General features: G+C 35.3%; 1 protein-coding gene across 2 annotated transcripts in view; it reads right to left on the reverse strand.

The window, feature by feature from the left end:
• Positions 1-18249, reverse strand: part of LOC108004014 (integrin alpha-PS2) — an 80833-nt gene that overhangs the window by 46297 nt on the left and 16287 nt on the right. For both annotated transcript variants that reach the window (XM_017066633.3, XM_017066632.3), the window contains exons 2-3: positions 5543-5664; positions 140-258 (exon numbers count right to left, since the gene is read on the reverse strand). In XM_017066633.3, coding sequence (XP_016922122.2) covers positions 140-258; positions 5543-5664 — 241 coding nt within the window. The remainder of the gene's footprint in view (positions 1-139; positions 259-5542; positions 5665-18249) is intronic.

Here is an 18249-nt window from a genome sequence, read left to right on the forward strand (position 1 = left end):
TTATAAGTATACATTTTTCTTTCTCCTTTCTTTTTTCCTTTTTCTTAAATAACCTAATAAATCGTGCATTTTGTTTTGTTTCTTTTTTCTCTCTCGCTTTTTCTTTTTTACGAATATTTTTATTGAACAATTTACTCACCAAAATGGGTCCTCCATCCTTTATCGAAGCTGAAACCGTGGCACCAAACCATTGAAGGGTCTTATTATCGATCTGACTCAAACCACCCGGTACATTTGGATTTCTGACGTAGTTATTTCCTGCAAGCGGAAACCATTTTTTCATCAATCACTGCCACGTTACCTATCATATTTCAAGAATGATTAATGCATCGATAAAAGCACGAAATATCACGTTTACTAATTTTTATTGCATCTCCTACTCCTATTCCTATGACTAAACTCCAAATAATTTTTTGAACAATGGAAATTCATTATTTCTCTCTAGTATATCCTTGTATCATATATTTTCAATTGATATAAACATTGCATCACGTTTATATTTATGTTTGTGATCATGATCACATTTCGAAACTTCGATACAACTGGATGTAATAATGGCGACAACAAATCATCGATTGAATGAAAAAGGTGAAAGATATGCACCATTGGAGGAAAGAGAGAGATTCTTCTCTAACTATTTCGAAGAATAACGAATCCCATCAAAAGCAGGGAGATCGGTCACTTAATATAGGAATTAAATTCTTGCAAATCTGAGAGGCTCCCTAAGAACGAATCAACGATCCAACGATATATCCTGCAGTTAGCTACAGGTAACTTAATACATAACTGGAACGTGCTCGAACGGAATGAAACGAAATAGTAAAGACGAGTTTAAAACCGTTTGCATTTCCTGTAAGATTAAGTTAAAAAGAAGAAAAAAGGTATTATTCATATTAAAATGTTACTTTTGTAATTTTCATAATTTAAATTTTACAAAAATTTTGTATATTTAACTTTATTTGATGTAAGTACTTTCTAGGAATAAAAGATGATGTCGATGAAATTTTTCAAGTGATTTTCTTCTTGTTTCGAAGAATATTCGTCACGTAAGAATTTTCATTTTGTTTGAATCATGGTGTCAAATTACGTGAGAAAAAAATTATGTTCCACAATTCACGTGATAGAATAATGGTGAAAGAATTTCCAAGGAAGGAAAGTTTTCAATGCATCATACAGATATCGCGATAAAAACAAGTTTCGAGCAGGTGTCACCGCAGAGAGAATTCTCAGCGAGTACACCTTGGATTTTTCTTTCTCGATTTTACGAATGGAATGAACCCGTTAGCCGTATCGGTGAAGCGTAACCCTTAAACGGAAGTTGTCCTTCGCTTCCTATCCCTTAACTCGCGAGTCGAGGCGCGTGGATACGTCGATCGACTCGAGAAATCCTTCGGCAATCATAATTCAGTTACCCAATAACGTCACCAAAGGATAATCGCAAAATTACAAAATCCACTGTTTTCTTATATTTCGTTTAAATGAATATATATTAGAAAGGATAGTGCAATTTGCCTATTTAATTTCACTTTGTTTTTCCTTTTTTCTTGGATGGATCTTTCAAAAAAAAAATAAAAATAAAAAGATAAAATTACGTAATTTCGAATTCACTTTTCCAATATCAAACGCGAGCAAACCACGTTAATTAAAATCAACGATCAGGAGCGAACAATCCTTCCAACGGAGAGCAATTATGAATTATCGACATTGAACGAATAGTCCATGATTATCACGGCCCAATTATTTCGCCGGCGCTCATTAAGGGGTGTACGTCAATTAACCATCGCGATTCCGAGCGACCTTCCTCGAACATCTTCGATCCTCCTAATGCCGAACAACCGCAGTCATTCGCAGCAAGCACAGAACAGATCCATTCTTCGTCATTCTCTAAAATTATTTACTGAAATTGAGCAAAGAATAGAACCGATTCTAAAATTATATAATACAACACACGAACAAACACACAAAAATTTTCATCCAAACCAAAAAAGAAAAGAAAAAATTTCCAAATTAAATTCGAATTGAATCATAAATGGATAAGGATCAAAAAAACTCTGTTGGAAAAAGAAAATTTCCCTAAAAATTCGACGATGATCAAAAATCTTTTACCCGAAAGATCCTCCTCGATTACAGTGAGTCATCGACGCATCGACTGCGAACGTGAAGCAACACCCAACGTCATCACCGCGGCCCAATTATTTCGCCGGCGCTCATTAAGGGGGGTACGTCAATTAAGAGTCGCGATCCCGAGATCGACTTTCAGCGACCTTCCTTGAAGATCGTCAGGTGGCACGGAGCAAGAAACGGCCGAACCTACGTCCGCGCTCGGCCGTAGGTAGAACGACCTTACGGTTTTCTGTATTAGGTAGAGTCGGTTTCTTGCGTCGGTACACGGTATTTCTCGGTATACCGAGTCTCGCCAGCCACGCCACTCCGCGGGGTGTACCTCCGCCTCCCTAGAAGTGTTCCTTGCCGAGGAGGAGGAGGAGGATGCTCTCTCTCTCTCTCTCTCTCTCTCTCTCTCTCTCTCTCTCTCTCTCTCTTTGGGTGTTCGGTCGAGCACTCGAGGAGAAGTGAGTGACCTCGACGCGCGAGAGATACGACCCGCTTCCTCGTACGCGCGTGGAATAGGAGATGGCCGAACGATTGATTGGAATACCGGCGCGAGATGCGCGAGAAGATGTTTGGAGGAGTGGACGTGACCTTGATGATAGTGTTGATAGGATGAGGAGAGAGAGAGAATGATGATGTATAAAGGAGAGGAGAGGACGTTTGTGAAAACGTAGCTTTTTGCCTTTTGCAAGGGAGGGGAATGAAACGAGAGAATGAAACGAGATGATTGGAAGGAATTAGGTAGGTAGGAGTCGAGGGCTAGGTTGGGTTGAGAGAGGTGGGAAGAGATAGAAAGTTGATGGGAATTTTTTAGCGTGTTTGAGAGGATATTTTTTTTTTTTCAGAAGGACGATTTAGAAAAAGAAGGATGAATCCGTTAGACGGATATAAAACGGTGTCGTTCGTGGGCAAACGCGTTACATTTCGAAAATAGCCAGGGTATAAAAACACGAAAGGGGAAACAATGTTGGGCAAAGCGAGCGTGCGGATGCTTGTTTATTTTTCATGTTCGATTCTGTTCGAGAAATTCGATATGGGAGAAAATTTCAAGCTTTTGATAAAAGAAACTCTGAAACATATTTTCTTTATTTTATTTTATTTACCGATTATTTAAATCGATTATAAATCGAAGAAAATCAAATTATTACAGAGAATTGAGATCCATGGAGAATAGAATCGTTAATGGGAAAGTAATAAGGAAAATATTATAATCGAGGTAATTTCCTATCCCGCGAAGAGGAGGCGAAATTTAATAGCGAATGGTATATTCCATATACGTAATGAATAGTCGAGACTACCGAATGCGACTCTAATTGGACAAGATGGAGCATACGATCACGCTAATTATCGATCAAAGCGAAGTGTCTCGGCGAGCAGGGTCGACATAAGGACACGGCTGACTAATTGGACGTAGCATGGCGTATGATCACGTGTATGTAGTCGTGAAAATGTTTTCGCTATTGAGCAGGGTTGCTTCTAGAGGCGTACAGCATATGGCGTTAATAAGTAGAACTAGAAAGACTATATTTGTAATGTGCACGTTTTGAATAATAAAATATACGTTTGGAATTTTTTCTTTTTCGTCGTTAAAAAATTCGAACGTGAAATTTTATAATATTGATAAAAAGAAATAAAGATTCTAATATTCTAATATTATCGTATTTACGAAGAAGTTTGTTTACTGAATGCGATAATACGATTTATTATAATTAATTAAATTTCAAAAACGTTGACTCAAACAATCTCGAACAAAGCATTATATTTCAAATAAATACACGGAATACTTTATTTATCTTATATATATTTTCTATCTCTTTTGGAAAAATATAAAAAATCACGAGATATATCCGAGAAAAATCAATGTAAAAAAAAGAAAAAATATTAAGAAAAGAAAATTCCAATATACTTAAATCGATGTTTTATCTCGATCTTATATCATCGATTCAATTCAACTTGTTAGAGATAACAGAGAATTGGTGCTAGTGATTTCCTGCCGATTGCTTTCGAATGCAGTCAATTATTTTCGCGCCGGAAAATTACGGATCCGGTATCGTGCTCGATCTTGGAGATATTATCGTTTCGAGCGTAAGCACGTCTAATTCGCAGCACCGTAATATTCCACTAATTTGCATCGATTGCTAATTGGCATTAGCGTCGATTGTAGTTCCCCGTTGAAACGAAAAGATCGCATCGCAATTATTACCAGTTGCTCGTCTTCAAATTAACATCAGTGCACATTTCCATTCGTATTTTCCATTCATTTCCCGCAAATTTCGTTCTCTTTAAATCAGATAAGAAACCGATAAAATATAAGAACAAACTTCTTATCACTTCAAATACGTACAAACTTGTTCAATCCTCCTCTATAATATACATATAACAGAGACAAATTCTTTTTAAATCGAAGAAGAGATCGACAAAGAATGTTATAAGATACAGAGAAACGATTTCCTTCAAACGTTCACTTACAACCGCTTCAAACACGTACAAACCGTTCTCGATCCTTTATAATCGAGTTCTCCTTTTTTTCTTCTTTCTTTTAAAATCGAGCAAGAAATCGAGCACAAATGTAAAGAACGAAAGAACGTTTCTTTCAACCACTTCAAACGCGCGCAAACTTCTCGATCCCTTATAATGCCACGCACGACCTTTAATAAAGCTCTGAGCCACGCGATCCGATCGCGATACGATCTATCCAACTGGCGGCGATCGCTAAGAAAAATCGAGGAGGAAACGAAATCGATACGATACTCGGTGGCGATAAACATTGGAAGCAATGGGAGGGTCAACGACGGGAGGGTGGGTGTAAAGTCGCCCAGAATAGAACGGCGGCTCTCTACGATCAACCAGCCAACCAACCAACCAGCCATCCAGCCAGCCAGCCAGCCGGTTACGAAGCTCCTCGAGGGCTATGGCAAGCGGGTGGAAAGCTGGAATGTGGGTCACAGGGATTGCGAACAACCGTGGTGGAGCCCTCGTTGTAGCCTGTGTGTGTCTGCGCGTGTGTGTCCGGCTACCTTTCAATGGCCCATAAGCAAGTGCGAGAGTGCAAGTGAAAGAAAGAGGCGGAAAACAGATATCGGATTTTGTCGTGGAAGAAACTGAAACGAGTTAATCCGACCGTGCTTCCGGCTATCGATACTATCCCCTGATGAAAGATTAGAGTTTTAAGGACCACGGTTGCCATTTTTCCTTTTCCTCCCTGGAGAAAGGTTGCCGATTATTTTGATTAGATCGATCGGTATTCCTGCTTTTAACACTGTTTGTGGACCCTCACGGAGAAAGGAACCATTCGCTCTATGATTATCTGACATTGTTTTGCTTGACTCGATACCACTATGACAATTGTAAAACGATGTAAAGAGATTTTAAACGCCCCTTAAAAGAGAAATGGTTACAAAAAAGAAGAAAAGAGAAGTAAAATTATTATTACCTTTACTGTCGAAATTGATCAACATGCATCGATCATCGGCCGCAATGTCGCATTTGTAAACTGCGCCGCCTCTGTAAACGCCAGCTTGAGGAGTTTCGGCCTCCGGTGCACCCACGATGGCCCTGCAAAAGGAAACGCGACGATCGGCGTTGAAATCTTTCTTGCACCCGTTCCAAACGAGAGGAAGAGATAATAAAATGATGGATAATGATGAATAAAACGCAATGCGAATACCAAGTTGCGTAATTGGCGCTGGATGCTTGATGTGTGTTTGGTCATCGTTCGATATTCGCATTATCGCGTTAAGGAAAGACGATGATGCGAACGTATTCCCGAGATCGAGGTCAGTGGTCACGAGCTATTTTGAACAGTGGCGCAAGAGAGTCTGGTAACTGATCCGACCGACCGATGGACGAGTTATTAAACCAGGTAACACAATTTGCCACCGCAATTTTTATCGGTTTCACGGAGCACGGAAGACGATCGTGGCGTTAGCTCGCATAGATAACGATAGAGGACGTGAAATCGAACCGTTTGTGCAAGATTTTCTAAAAAAAATTGTCGTATCTTGTATCATTTTAGATTCATTTTCTTTTTTTTTTTTTTCTTATAATATTTCGTTCGATTTCTTTCTTTAGGTGGATGAGATGTTGTAATTTTTATTTTTTTTTTTAGAGAGGGAAAAGTAAACGATCGTTTAGTATCTATTAAAATAGATTAATGTTTGACTAGAAATTGAATAAAGACCTATAGACGATCAATTATTTCGACGATAACCATCTCGTGCGCTAAATTGGCCATTGTGTTTATTGACTTAGAATTTAACGTTTGCCCCACTTTTCTAATGAACGCTTCGGCCTTAAATTGCTAAATCGGAATTATCGGAGAAAGATTCGAGCATGAAGTTATTCTTTTACGAAATAGATTATTTTAATTTCTAATAAAATTCGTTAAAACAAAAAAAAGGGGGGAGGGGGAATTTCGGGATATTTATTTATTTTGAAAAAGAATTTATAATTTGCAATCTATAAATTCGAAGTTAAAAGTAACATCCGCTAAAAGTAAATCGTTATTATCACTTCAATTAGTACTTAATAATATAACGATCTCGCATAATTATATAATTATTAAGCATTATCTTTACTGACACTGATTGAAGTTATTTAAAATTCGTATTAATTATTTTTTTTTTCTAATTAAGTTCTTCACATTAATTTAACACTATTCTCAATCACTTCCATTTATCTTTCATCTAGATTACTATTACACATTGAAATTAAGTAATAAATTAATTTATAATTAATTTAATTATGGAGTCCCCTTTCATAAAATATTTTCCCTAAACCTATTTTCCCTTAATCTCGTTAAAAATATCTCATTAAAAATAATTTTTATCGCTTCGTGGTAACGTGCACAATCATGTTTTATCGTGAAATCGTTTCACCTGGACATAGGTGTGTACCGGCAATATGAAGATTGCTAGCCAATGTAGTAGATCGTATAATTATGGTGAAAGGGTGTGTCTGATCAGGGGTTGTACACCCTGACCTATAATGTGATTAAATATTTGCATACAGATTAACTTCGCCATTGCAAACATACCAAAGATACTAGTAAGAAAGAATGTAGTAAAAGAAATCACGCGTTATTTTTATTTCTTTTTTTTTTCTTCTTTTTTAAATTAAACGGAAAGATTGGAAATTTTTTTTTATATAAATTTTATCAATATATAATCTTTAATTCGATGTTTTATTTAAAAAAAAAAAAAGAGAACAAGGAGATTTCTAAAGTATCAGCCTTGCTGTTATATTCTGGCTTGCCTTGAACTTTTCTGAATAAACGTTTCCTTATTCGGCGGGTAATCGCGTAACAATTGAATTTTATCGAGGTGAAAATTGTTCGTGTTTTTTTTTCTTTTTGGTAGATAAAATTGTTTGTGATAAAAATTAATATAAAAGAAATGAAGAAATTTCCAATAATACGTGTGAAAAAAGATTGTATCGTGAAAGAGAATTTAAAGGATTAAGAAAGATTTGATAAGAATAACAAATAAAAGAAAATTAATAAAAATTCGATTAAAAACAGATTTGGTTCGGGGAAAAAAATTTGAAAATTTGAAAATATAATTCGTATTTTCATTTTTTATATTAGTAAATATTAGTAAATGGTAATTTACGTAATTAAATTAGTGACGATTCATTTAATTCATAAAGCATGAAGCAGTTTTGATGCCGGCAGAAAAATGACTTTCAAATATTACCGTGCCCGAGGCTGATAAATGATGCGTATCGTTTTATTATCGAACAATGGATGAAACTAACGGAGAAAACGCTCGTTTCGTTCAATTTCACTTTGGGATAAAGACTCCGTTCTTTATTCCGTGAAGAAGCGGTATCATAAATTTCTTTCCCGCGACGCTAATTATTATCTCCAGGCAACAATAAAATAATTTAGAAAGTTTAAACGAATACATCACGATCATTTTGTTACAAATTTTTGTTAAAATTTTTATCAAATTAATGAAATCGCTCGAAACCATATTTTATCATTTCGATAATTGTTACGACGAAACAGTTTAAGCAAAATCCAAAAAACGTGTGTTATTACAAATATTTCGGCATCGTGAAAGTTTACATAATTTCCATAAATTTGTTAATTCAAATTTATTCACATCTGAACATTCCTATCTCTCATAACAACTTTCCTTTTACATTCAATAATCATTCCAGTGCAACAATTTCAATTCAATTGACAACGTTCTTTTTTTTTTTAATTTTCTTCCGGTTAATCGATTTACTTTTCACTTTTTGATCGAGATTTTTAAAAGAGATAAATAAAAATCGAAAAATTTAAATCGTAATAATTCCCAATTAATATTAACATTTTGAAAAATCTAGAAAATTGTTCCAGAAAAACTCGATCTGAAAAATCTTTTTAAAAATATTTTGCTCCATTTTAACAATGGAAAAAAAAAATTTCGAACTTGAACGTACATTCCAAAGGAACTGAGATTCTTTTGTCGAGAAGATCCATCATCATTATCATCGAGCGTAAAAATGGCACCGTTTACCGTGCAACCTTGGCATACTCTAGGCTCCTAGTCTGTAACCAGAGCGTAGGTAAAAGTCACACACTCGCGCAGAATCATTAACAACTGGTGAAACGAGAGAGGACGACGATTATGCGAGTTATGCAAGTGATTCGTAACGTGTGCGGTAACGTGCCACGCCGGAATTGTCGCTTTGATAAGAACAAACGAGGGACGAATCGCAGGAATGAATCAATTAACACCGTGAAATCACTAATCAAGATTTCCACAAGCTCCAAAGAAAATAACCATGTCTGCCATTTAAAGAGTAAGCACAAAACCTAAGTCTTGATATGATAATTGGCCGATTCTCGATTCTAGAACATAACTTTTATTTGTCGGTTTGATATTGCTTGATATATCGAGGAATAAAATATTTCTTTCCATGATTTAATAATTATGATTACTAATATAATTGTTAGAATTTTTAAGGAGAGATGAATTCGTTTCATTGCAATATATTGATTATTAAAAATATCATTGTTATTAAAAATAGATACATTTATCAGGCTTTCATAAACTCTATATTTTACGAAAAATAATAATAAATTAATTGGAAAAATTTGTATCTTGATAACTGCACTCGATAATACTATCTCTTCACTTTTTCTCAAACATTTCTTCTCCATACTTTCCATCATCTAACGAATTATTCCTAAAACAAATGAAACTTGACGCTGCGATATCAAATTCATTTCAATACGGTTAAATTAACGATTATGATACACGAGTTAGACGGCAATCCAATATAAAATCAAGGGACGAAAATACATTTTCATCGTGGAGGGTTATGTTGTCCAACGAAATTCGATCCATTTACGACCTCGATGTCCAATGGATTCGCGGACGTGTCGCGTTAATAGCAAACGTGGGTCGAACCTGACGAGGAGCTTAAGCTTCGCCCACTCTATTTTTTCCTCTTTTTTCTTCTTCTTTTTTCTTTTTTTTTTTTTTTTTTGCAATCATGAAGAACTGCAGTCACCAATATGTGACGCATTCACCAGAACGGGAATGCAGGGGCGAACCGGTCCCACAGGATATTGTACAAAGAATACAAACGTTTAGAAATCTCTTTCTTTTTTTTTTTTTCGAATTTCGTATAGAAAATTTTCTAATCCGAATTTTTATTTATTTCGAACGTTTTAAGTTTTGGCGATATCGATATTTGTGTAAAATATGCAAAAAAAAAAAATGGAAATTTAATAAGATAGAAGGAAGGAAAAATTAAAGATATATTACGAAACAATAACAGTTAATATTTATTCCATAACCATTCTCTACCTCCTTTATCAATTTTCGTGGCACAAATCGTCTATAAATTTAATCGAATAAAATTAACATTGAAATTTTCTCTCATTTCTTAAAAACCTTTCACCCAAATTTTACTATTTTTTATCTGCATTTCTCATTAACATTTCGTTTTACACGGTTTCCTTTTATCAGATATAATTCAATATTCACCTGCAACCTAATGCAATATTCATCAATATTCCACTTTTCCAAGCGGCGTTATCGAACAGGATTCGGCGATAGAAGATCGAGGTGTGCCAATCTCACATGATAGTCGTGACAGTAGGCGGCAAAGATGGTCCGTGGCAAGAGGCAGGTTAAGCGAGGACAAGCAACAACCTGACATCGAGGGAAAGTTGAAACGTTGGTTGATTTATACAATGACGGTCCAGTTTGGAGAACAATTTAGATTCTTTTTTATTCGATACCGTGGCTCGATCCGGTCTTTATACGGTCGCCGATAAAAATGACAGGTTACAAACCGACAGCTATTTCAGATCGATCGATGGAAGTTTCACGACTGAATACAGATTCTTGTTTTCTTGCTCTTTCGAGTAAGTATAATTATAATCGCCAGTCGGGCGATTACAATTTTTAACGAGTTTTGCTCTGGATTATTTTTCTATTATTTCTGGATATTATTTTATTTTGATTTACTTTTTTAGAAGAAGAAGAAAAGAGAGAGAAAGAAATTTATCGTTACGATATATTTAAGAAGAAATTCTTCGAAAAAAAAACGAGGAATTCTAAATTTAGAATGAAGGCTACTTCAGATAACGATTAATTTGTTTTAATTTGAATAATGGATCATTAAAAAAAACACTATTTAAAGCAGTACGTGAAATATGATACGACTATCTTATCACCAGCCACTTAAAATAACAATAATTTAAAAAATCTCGAGACTAAGAAGAATATAATTTTTTATAAGACTTAATTAATATACTTTAATAATTTCAATACGAACGATACTAAGATAATATCCATTTAAATTGTACATATTATGTACAAATATAATTTAATACAAATGATACAAACTTGTAAAAAAAATTTAACTTTATTTAATAACGTATTATTTAATAACCTATAACATAACCTGAAAACGCAATATTTACGGAATCAAATATTGCCACTGGCAATATCTACATCATAAAGATAGTCCTATATGCGTAATAGGAATGCAAATGGGTTATTCACCGTCGCCAAAGTTTCAACCAAGATTGTAAATTTATTTTTTACACTGTTTGAACACAGTAACACGTCGGATATGTTCGATCACTTCGAATTTATCGAATCCCGAGGCCTTGCTACGTGCTAATGAAAGCGTGCAGCTGCACCGACAGGTATGCAGGTGCAACGATTTAGCGTCTTCTAAATTAGTTTGTGAAACGATTCGCGAATGCGCTTTCTTCCCGAATTTTTGTAAAAACTTGGTAGTCGTATTTATTTTCGTTTTGAAAAATTTCTGTCTTCTATCTTTGAGATAGGATTTTATTTTGAAAATTTCTCGCATGAAATTCGCGTGAAATATCTTTTTGTTATTAAAAAATCAAACGTAATAAACAGAGAAACAAAGAGAGGGAGAGAGAGAAAGCGAGAACAGGATGAAAAGTCAACAGGGGGACGACGCTAAAATAACACGCGAAATCCAACGAATCAATCCTAACGAGCGTGAAACTGCAAATGGCTCAATAACATCATAACGTAGCACTTAATTCGATCGGTATTTCAATTATGAACCGTAAAAAGCAACGAGAGCACGAGAGTATTTCCTCCGTGTTAGACGGTTGATTGAGTAAATCAACAGCGGACGGATACCTTATGAAAACACTCAATATACCCAGCGGCAATCGACATGTATGAATACATCAACGAATCAATAAATAAATCAATCGAGAGATCAACGATCGAGTAAGAAACATATAACAAATTACAAGAAAGCTGTTCGTTTATGTGGCTCACGTTTTCAGTTGAGTAGCCTATAATCGTACGTGATAGTTGTTCTAGTCGTATCTATCCAATTCCTTGTTGAAATTTCTTGTGAAAATTACTTATGAAAAGTAAGAAAGTAACTTATGTAAGAAACTTGATGAAATTTAAAAATTGTAATATGAATTGAACAATGCCAGATAACAATACACAATTAATATAATTAATATAACAAGGAAAGAATTAACATTAATTTTTAAAGTCTTCTTAAAATAATTTAAAATAATTGTGACATATATAAATAATCAAATACTATTCAAATACAATTTTACATATACATCTTTTCACGTATATATATATAGCGTATCGCTCACATATCAATATACAATATAATATAACAATCACATATAAATGAATATTTATAAACGCCAATTGACAAGGAAAGGATTAACACTTTTGAAGTCTATCGTATCGTATTTTATCAAATCTTACTCACAACATTACATCATAACCTTAAAATAACTGTCGTGCATAATACACCAGTGCTCAGCGTATCAATCCTAAAACCAAAGAATAATCAAATTCTATTCAAATACAACTTTACACACACATCTTTCCATCGTATATCGCATATCACTCACCACTCACTATGCGTATAAATTTGTCGCGGATTGCGCGGATTTGCCTTCCTTTTCAGAGATCGAAGCCGAAGATTTAAGAAACAAACGGCTCCTCCGTTGCCGCGAATGGAGCCGTCGGATTTTTCCAAATACGGCCATTACAAATATACGCGTCTTGTGTCGTCCCGATATAAGTCAATAGGACGTGGCTCTCACGTGGCTCGACGCCAAAGGGACGCCGATATTCGCCAGCTCTCTAATTCATGCGTGCGCGTGATTTTTCCTCGCGATACGAGCCGCCATTTTTGCACATCGGTGTCCGTTCGCGCAAAAGGCCATCCGTGTTCGAAGATATACCTCTTCGTCGCGGCACGATAGGACGAGGATGGATTTATTTATTGGCCCATTCAGGCGTTCGTCCACGATCATTGCGTTTCATGCGTGAAAAAAAGCGTGTATTCCTCTGTTGCGTGTGTATATATATGAATATATTCATATATAAATTTTGCGATGATTTAGAATAGGATAGAATGGTTGATTTTCTTATTGGCAAGGATAATTATGAAGGTGAATAACGATTTTATGAGATTCTTAATTAGATTTTAACGATTGTATTCCGATGATAAAGTATAAATATTTGAGAATTTCTTTTTTCACGATTAATTTATTTAATTTGTAATTTAATTTATTTGATTTTCAATAATAAATTGATCGTGAATTGTACAATTGTATGATTGAAATATCATGGATGAGATGCCACTTTTAATAATACGATACGTCAAAATAATAAAGCATATATATCAATAGCATATCTGAACGAAGGCAACTCGAGTAATAAAGATTCTATTCTATTTTCAATGCTAAACGTGGGTGTCACAAAAGACAATGGAATTTAATAGTTTCCACGATCGTGTGATTCAAGGATGAAGATTTAAGATAATAGAATCAATTCTATTCATTCTATTACGCGTTTGCCAGAATTCAATCTTTGAATTAAAATGAAATGTATTGTAAACGCGGTCTATGGAATAATCATTTTTTTTTTTTAATAAATTAAATATAGAGATAGAAATTTCTAAATTTGATTGAAAAATTTTAGAAGAAAATCGAAATCAAATTTTTAAAAAATTAGAAGAAAATATAAAGCATTCTTAATATCCCCAACATGGCTGTCATCATACATTATGACATAGAGAAAGGCATATTTAATTCGCCAACTTCCGTCACAACTGTCACAATCAAGCAGAAATCCGTACGTGCATAAAGAATGATGATTGTAATGCAGCCTTGGTATTTCAAGCCGGAAATCACGCAATACTTTAGGTCCTCTCCCACAAAGGGAAGTGCCTTCTATACGTCCACGGAAAATATCACATATATACAACCCGACGAGTCACGTAAATTCTCGCATGATGTTCTTTTTCATGATGAATTTCACCCACAATCGTACGATCTACCGCGAAGAAACTAGCCAAGAACTCTTTCCACGTAATTTTAAAAATGAAAAGCGCTTATATCCTCGATTCGATATTCTTTGAATTATAAGGAGAAAAATTCTAAGGAGGAAAATTAATTCAATTTTATGCTAATTAAACGGAATAACAAAGAACTACCCGCTAAGAGATTTCTGATAACCGCATGTTTGTCGATATTTATCGATCGAAAGATCGACGAGTCAATGAACGAGTGCCATCATCCGATTTTTGGAATAAAATCCTCGATTTAAGGTAAGGAGTTCACCGAACTCGGAGATGTTCCCGATGGAACGTGGATATGGTAATGAGGATGTGCGTGCTAGGAAATTTAAAACCAGGTAGAATACGCCTCTCCTCTCCTCGTCTCACCTATCCACATGCAACGTGGCTGCATTATCGCTGACCATAACGAAATTTCCGTTAAAACAGCTGTGTCGAATTGTTGCGAAATTTCTCCTCCGAGGGGGGGAGGACGGTGTGCGTATCTTAACAAGATTCAAATGAATTCGAGTAAAGTGCACGTGTAACGAAACGCGACACGATGGAATTGATTATAAACCGTGGTTTGCGTTACGTATATCTGATATTTGCGAAACTTTTAATCCCAAGAGGAATTCTTTCTCGTTACATCGCACACAGCCATACATCGTGCCGTATCATTACCGTCGTATCATATCGTATCTTATCGACATACCGTAACAGGACTAAGAAGCTCTTAATACCCGAGATTAATATTTATAATATCCTATCTTGCTATATTAAATCGTAGATCGAAGTATCTGAAATTGATAATTCGCGAAATAAAGTCGTTCTTAAAAGGATTACTAACGATCAAATATTATAAGAGGAAGAAAGTTGTTTGATGCGATCCTTTCCCGATTCGATTTCAAAAATTCGAAAATTGTGGGAAATGGGAAAAATTAAAACGAGGCGTCTCGACGCGCGATCGGTCGACGAGGCGAGTGGAACGAGGCTCCGCTACTTTATAAGGAGCACCAACGTCTCGAGGCTTTCACTGTGAGCGATGCTTCGAAGCGAGATCGCGCCGATCGGTCGATCGAGACGTCGATTGATGGGTCGTAGATAGCCGGCGCCAAGGGTGCTTCTCTTACACGCTGAGAAATAAACGGATCGTTGGAAAATAAAAATTTTGAATATAATTTCGAACGATACATCTCTTTTTATATACAGATTTATCATAATCGTTTAAAACGGGAGATTTAATAGTTGATGTAGAATACATTTTGTGCTCAATTGTGACTAATTACACATTCCCTTGTTAAATGCGCATGCATAATAAATTATTAGGGTGTATCGGCCACGCGCGGATTGTATTTTAATTAAAAGCCGACAAAGAGAAGATTTCCGGGTGAGCGGTAATATTTTGATAGTATCAGCAGGAAATATATTCATCAAGCTGGAATTTTAATACTCTTTTAAACGCGTGACAAAAAGACAAACGTGGCGGTCAAAATTCCTCAAATTGCATATTCATATCATGATCCATTTTTAATATTCAATTAATAGTTGAAACGATCCGTGTAAAAATCATTCGATTGAAAATATTCTGTCGCTTTCACTTTCTAATTCTCGTTAATAATTCGACTTAAATTTCATTCATTCCTTCGGTTTCGATTAATAATATTTACGTAGAACGATGATAATTCGTAAGATAATTTTTGAATGGTCGATTCCACTGGGAAAAACAGATACAAAAGTTGGTATACGAAAATGTCGCTCGTGGCTTATTTATTAAGTTATAAGCAATTTAAGTTTGCGTTGGATGAAACGAGATGAGTATAGAATGATACAGCGCGCCGCGCTGCGGCGCAATAATGTAACGAAGATAAAGCTGTCTCGCTCTATCTCCGTCTCGCTTCGTTCAACGCAAACTTCATATTGCTTGCAACTTAATAAACAAACGATATTTTTACGTATCAACTTTTTTGTTTGTCTCGGCCTCTAGAATCAATTCTTTAAAAGAATTTCATGGATATATTAATATCTCGTAATATTGAAAAGTGAATATCAAATAGCATAATCTCGTCCATCCGAGCCAATAAACATAAATTTACATTTTATCCAAATTTCATTGAAGAAAAAGACACGAATCTCGTTTTCCAAGAGCGCAAATTCTTCGATTCTATCTCGGTCACGAGCAATTATAGATCCAATTGAATATTCCTCGAGCGTAATTTGCATCTGGTGGTATCGTAAGCATGCGAAACGTTGCCGTGTTCTTTGAATGAATTCAAGGCCGTTCGAGACTTTGATTAGCGATCAAGATTAACTGTGTCTCGTTCTTGAGCAAATTTACAATTCACTAATGTACCGCTTGTACTAGTAAAAACATTCTTTCTTGCCTTGCGAGTACCGAGTCTTATTACTCTCGAGATTTATTGCTGGCAAAAATTAAGTCTTTCGTCGAATTCCTCTTTTTACTGGAGAATCGATATTATTAAAATTTTATTTCGTTCCGAGAACGATTTAGTAATCCAAAATTAAACTAAAAAAAAAATTTATCAAATTTCTCGAAGCGTACAATTTTTTTTTCTTTTCTTTAATTTCTCGTAAAAATACGATTTTAAATTTTACGAGTAAAAGGAAATTGTCGAGAGTCGTTTCAAGACGTTTCAAGATTTCAAAACGTTGAAAAAAATTCCAAAAAAAAAAAAGAAAACATGTAGACATTTTGCAACTTTCGTTTCCGACAGCCAGTAGATACACGTCCAAACGACATTTCTAGATAAGCTGACACGAATGTCCAAGAACGGTCAGAAGACGTGCACGTGGCCACCAGACATGGCAAAACTCGATGCACGAGTTAGTCGTCGTAGTCGAGACTTCGCAAATTCGTACATTCCTCTGGCATTGTCCTTATCGGATAACTGCGTTTGCTCGATTACGTCAGCCGCGTTGCCAATAAAAGATATCTTCGTGGTAAACATTCGGAATTCCCTCCAACAAGACATTAAAAGAACTTATTTTGCTTCGAAAAATTTTTACTCGAGTCTTTTAAATCTTTCTTATCATTCTATATATCTCTTGCAACCATGTGTTTTCACCCGTCACATTTACAAAATTATTAATTATTCGTATTTACACGAAAAAAAATATAACAATTCATTTCACGAAAAAAATGATAAAAACAAAGTAGAAAAAGAAACCAGACACAGAATAGAAATTAAATTAATTCTAAAAGTATCTTAATACAGTTACGCTGAAACCTAACCTATAAATTCAAATATGCACAGTACCTTGCAATTTATCAATTACGATTCATTCTTATCTATTTTTAGTCACTCATTCAACATGCCGATTAGTAACGCGGAAAGAGGCATTACTTTCTCGTTTCTTCAATCGTTTCTTCGAAATCAATAATAAAACAAGGTTGATTCGTTTAATTGGTCGAATGGCCGATAAACCGGGCAAATAAGACTTATCCTATAAATATATATATATATATATATATATGCAACCGGGGTGCATTGTTCGTGTGTGATCGCGTATGGAAATGGGTCGTTGCATCGTATAACCCCAGATGAAACAATGCTGATTAATTTGTTCTTTCATTAATGCGATTAAGATCGGCCAATTAATCCGTCTCGTCTCCGGACCCAGTTCCTTTCGTGATTGATCTCGTTGCGTATACAACAGGCTACGAATAGGTATGAGCACTCTATGCTCTGTGTACATCGTCGAAGTCGTTTATTTACTGCATACGATAATGCACAATTTATCATTTTTTTCTTTTTCGTTCCATTGCCATTATACATCTCATGGGGAGAGACTCATTCGATTTACCGATGTTTCTCGTGGTTTTCTTTAATGATTATTTACAATTACAAATATTATTCAACGATAAATTAATGATAAAATTAAATAAACGTATCTCTTCCCAAGAGCGTAATGGAGACAAGAAGATAAAAAAGAAGAAACGAGCAAATAATCTTTATTTATTTATCGATCTATTATAAATAAATATAGTTTGTTCTCCACAAATTCTCCTCTCCTCCCTTTACGCTCGTATACGTTTTTAAAAATTTCCTTCGGGATTTTTTGTTGCACTCAGTCTTTTCCTTCAAGACGAAAGCATTGCACAAATTTCGGGAATCAGCTGCGTAAACACAGAAATAAGTTACGCGATCCACATCCATCGTCTAATCGATGCAACAAGAGGAGCTCGAGACAGGAACTGTAAATCTTCGCGCGGACGCCCATAAAATGGTTTTCCCGGCCTTCGAGTCACGTTATTCTCGTTTGCGGCGCACAGTCGTGCTTTGAAGAAACATGTGTCGAACGAAC

The sequence above is a fragment of the Apis cerana genome, linkage group LG13, assembly GCF_029169275.1.
Source record: "Apis cerana isolate GH-2021 linkage group LG13, AcerK_1.0, whole genome shotgun sequence".
In the NCBI taxonomy this organism is placed as follows: Eukaryota; Metazoa; Arthropoda; class Insecta; order Hymenoptera; family Apidae; genus Apis; species Apis cerana.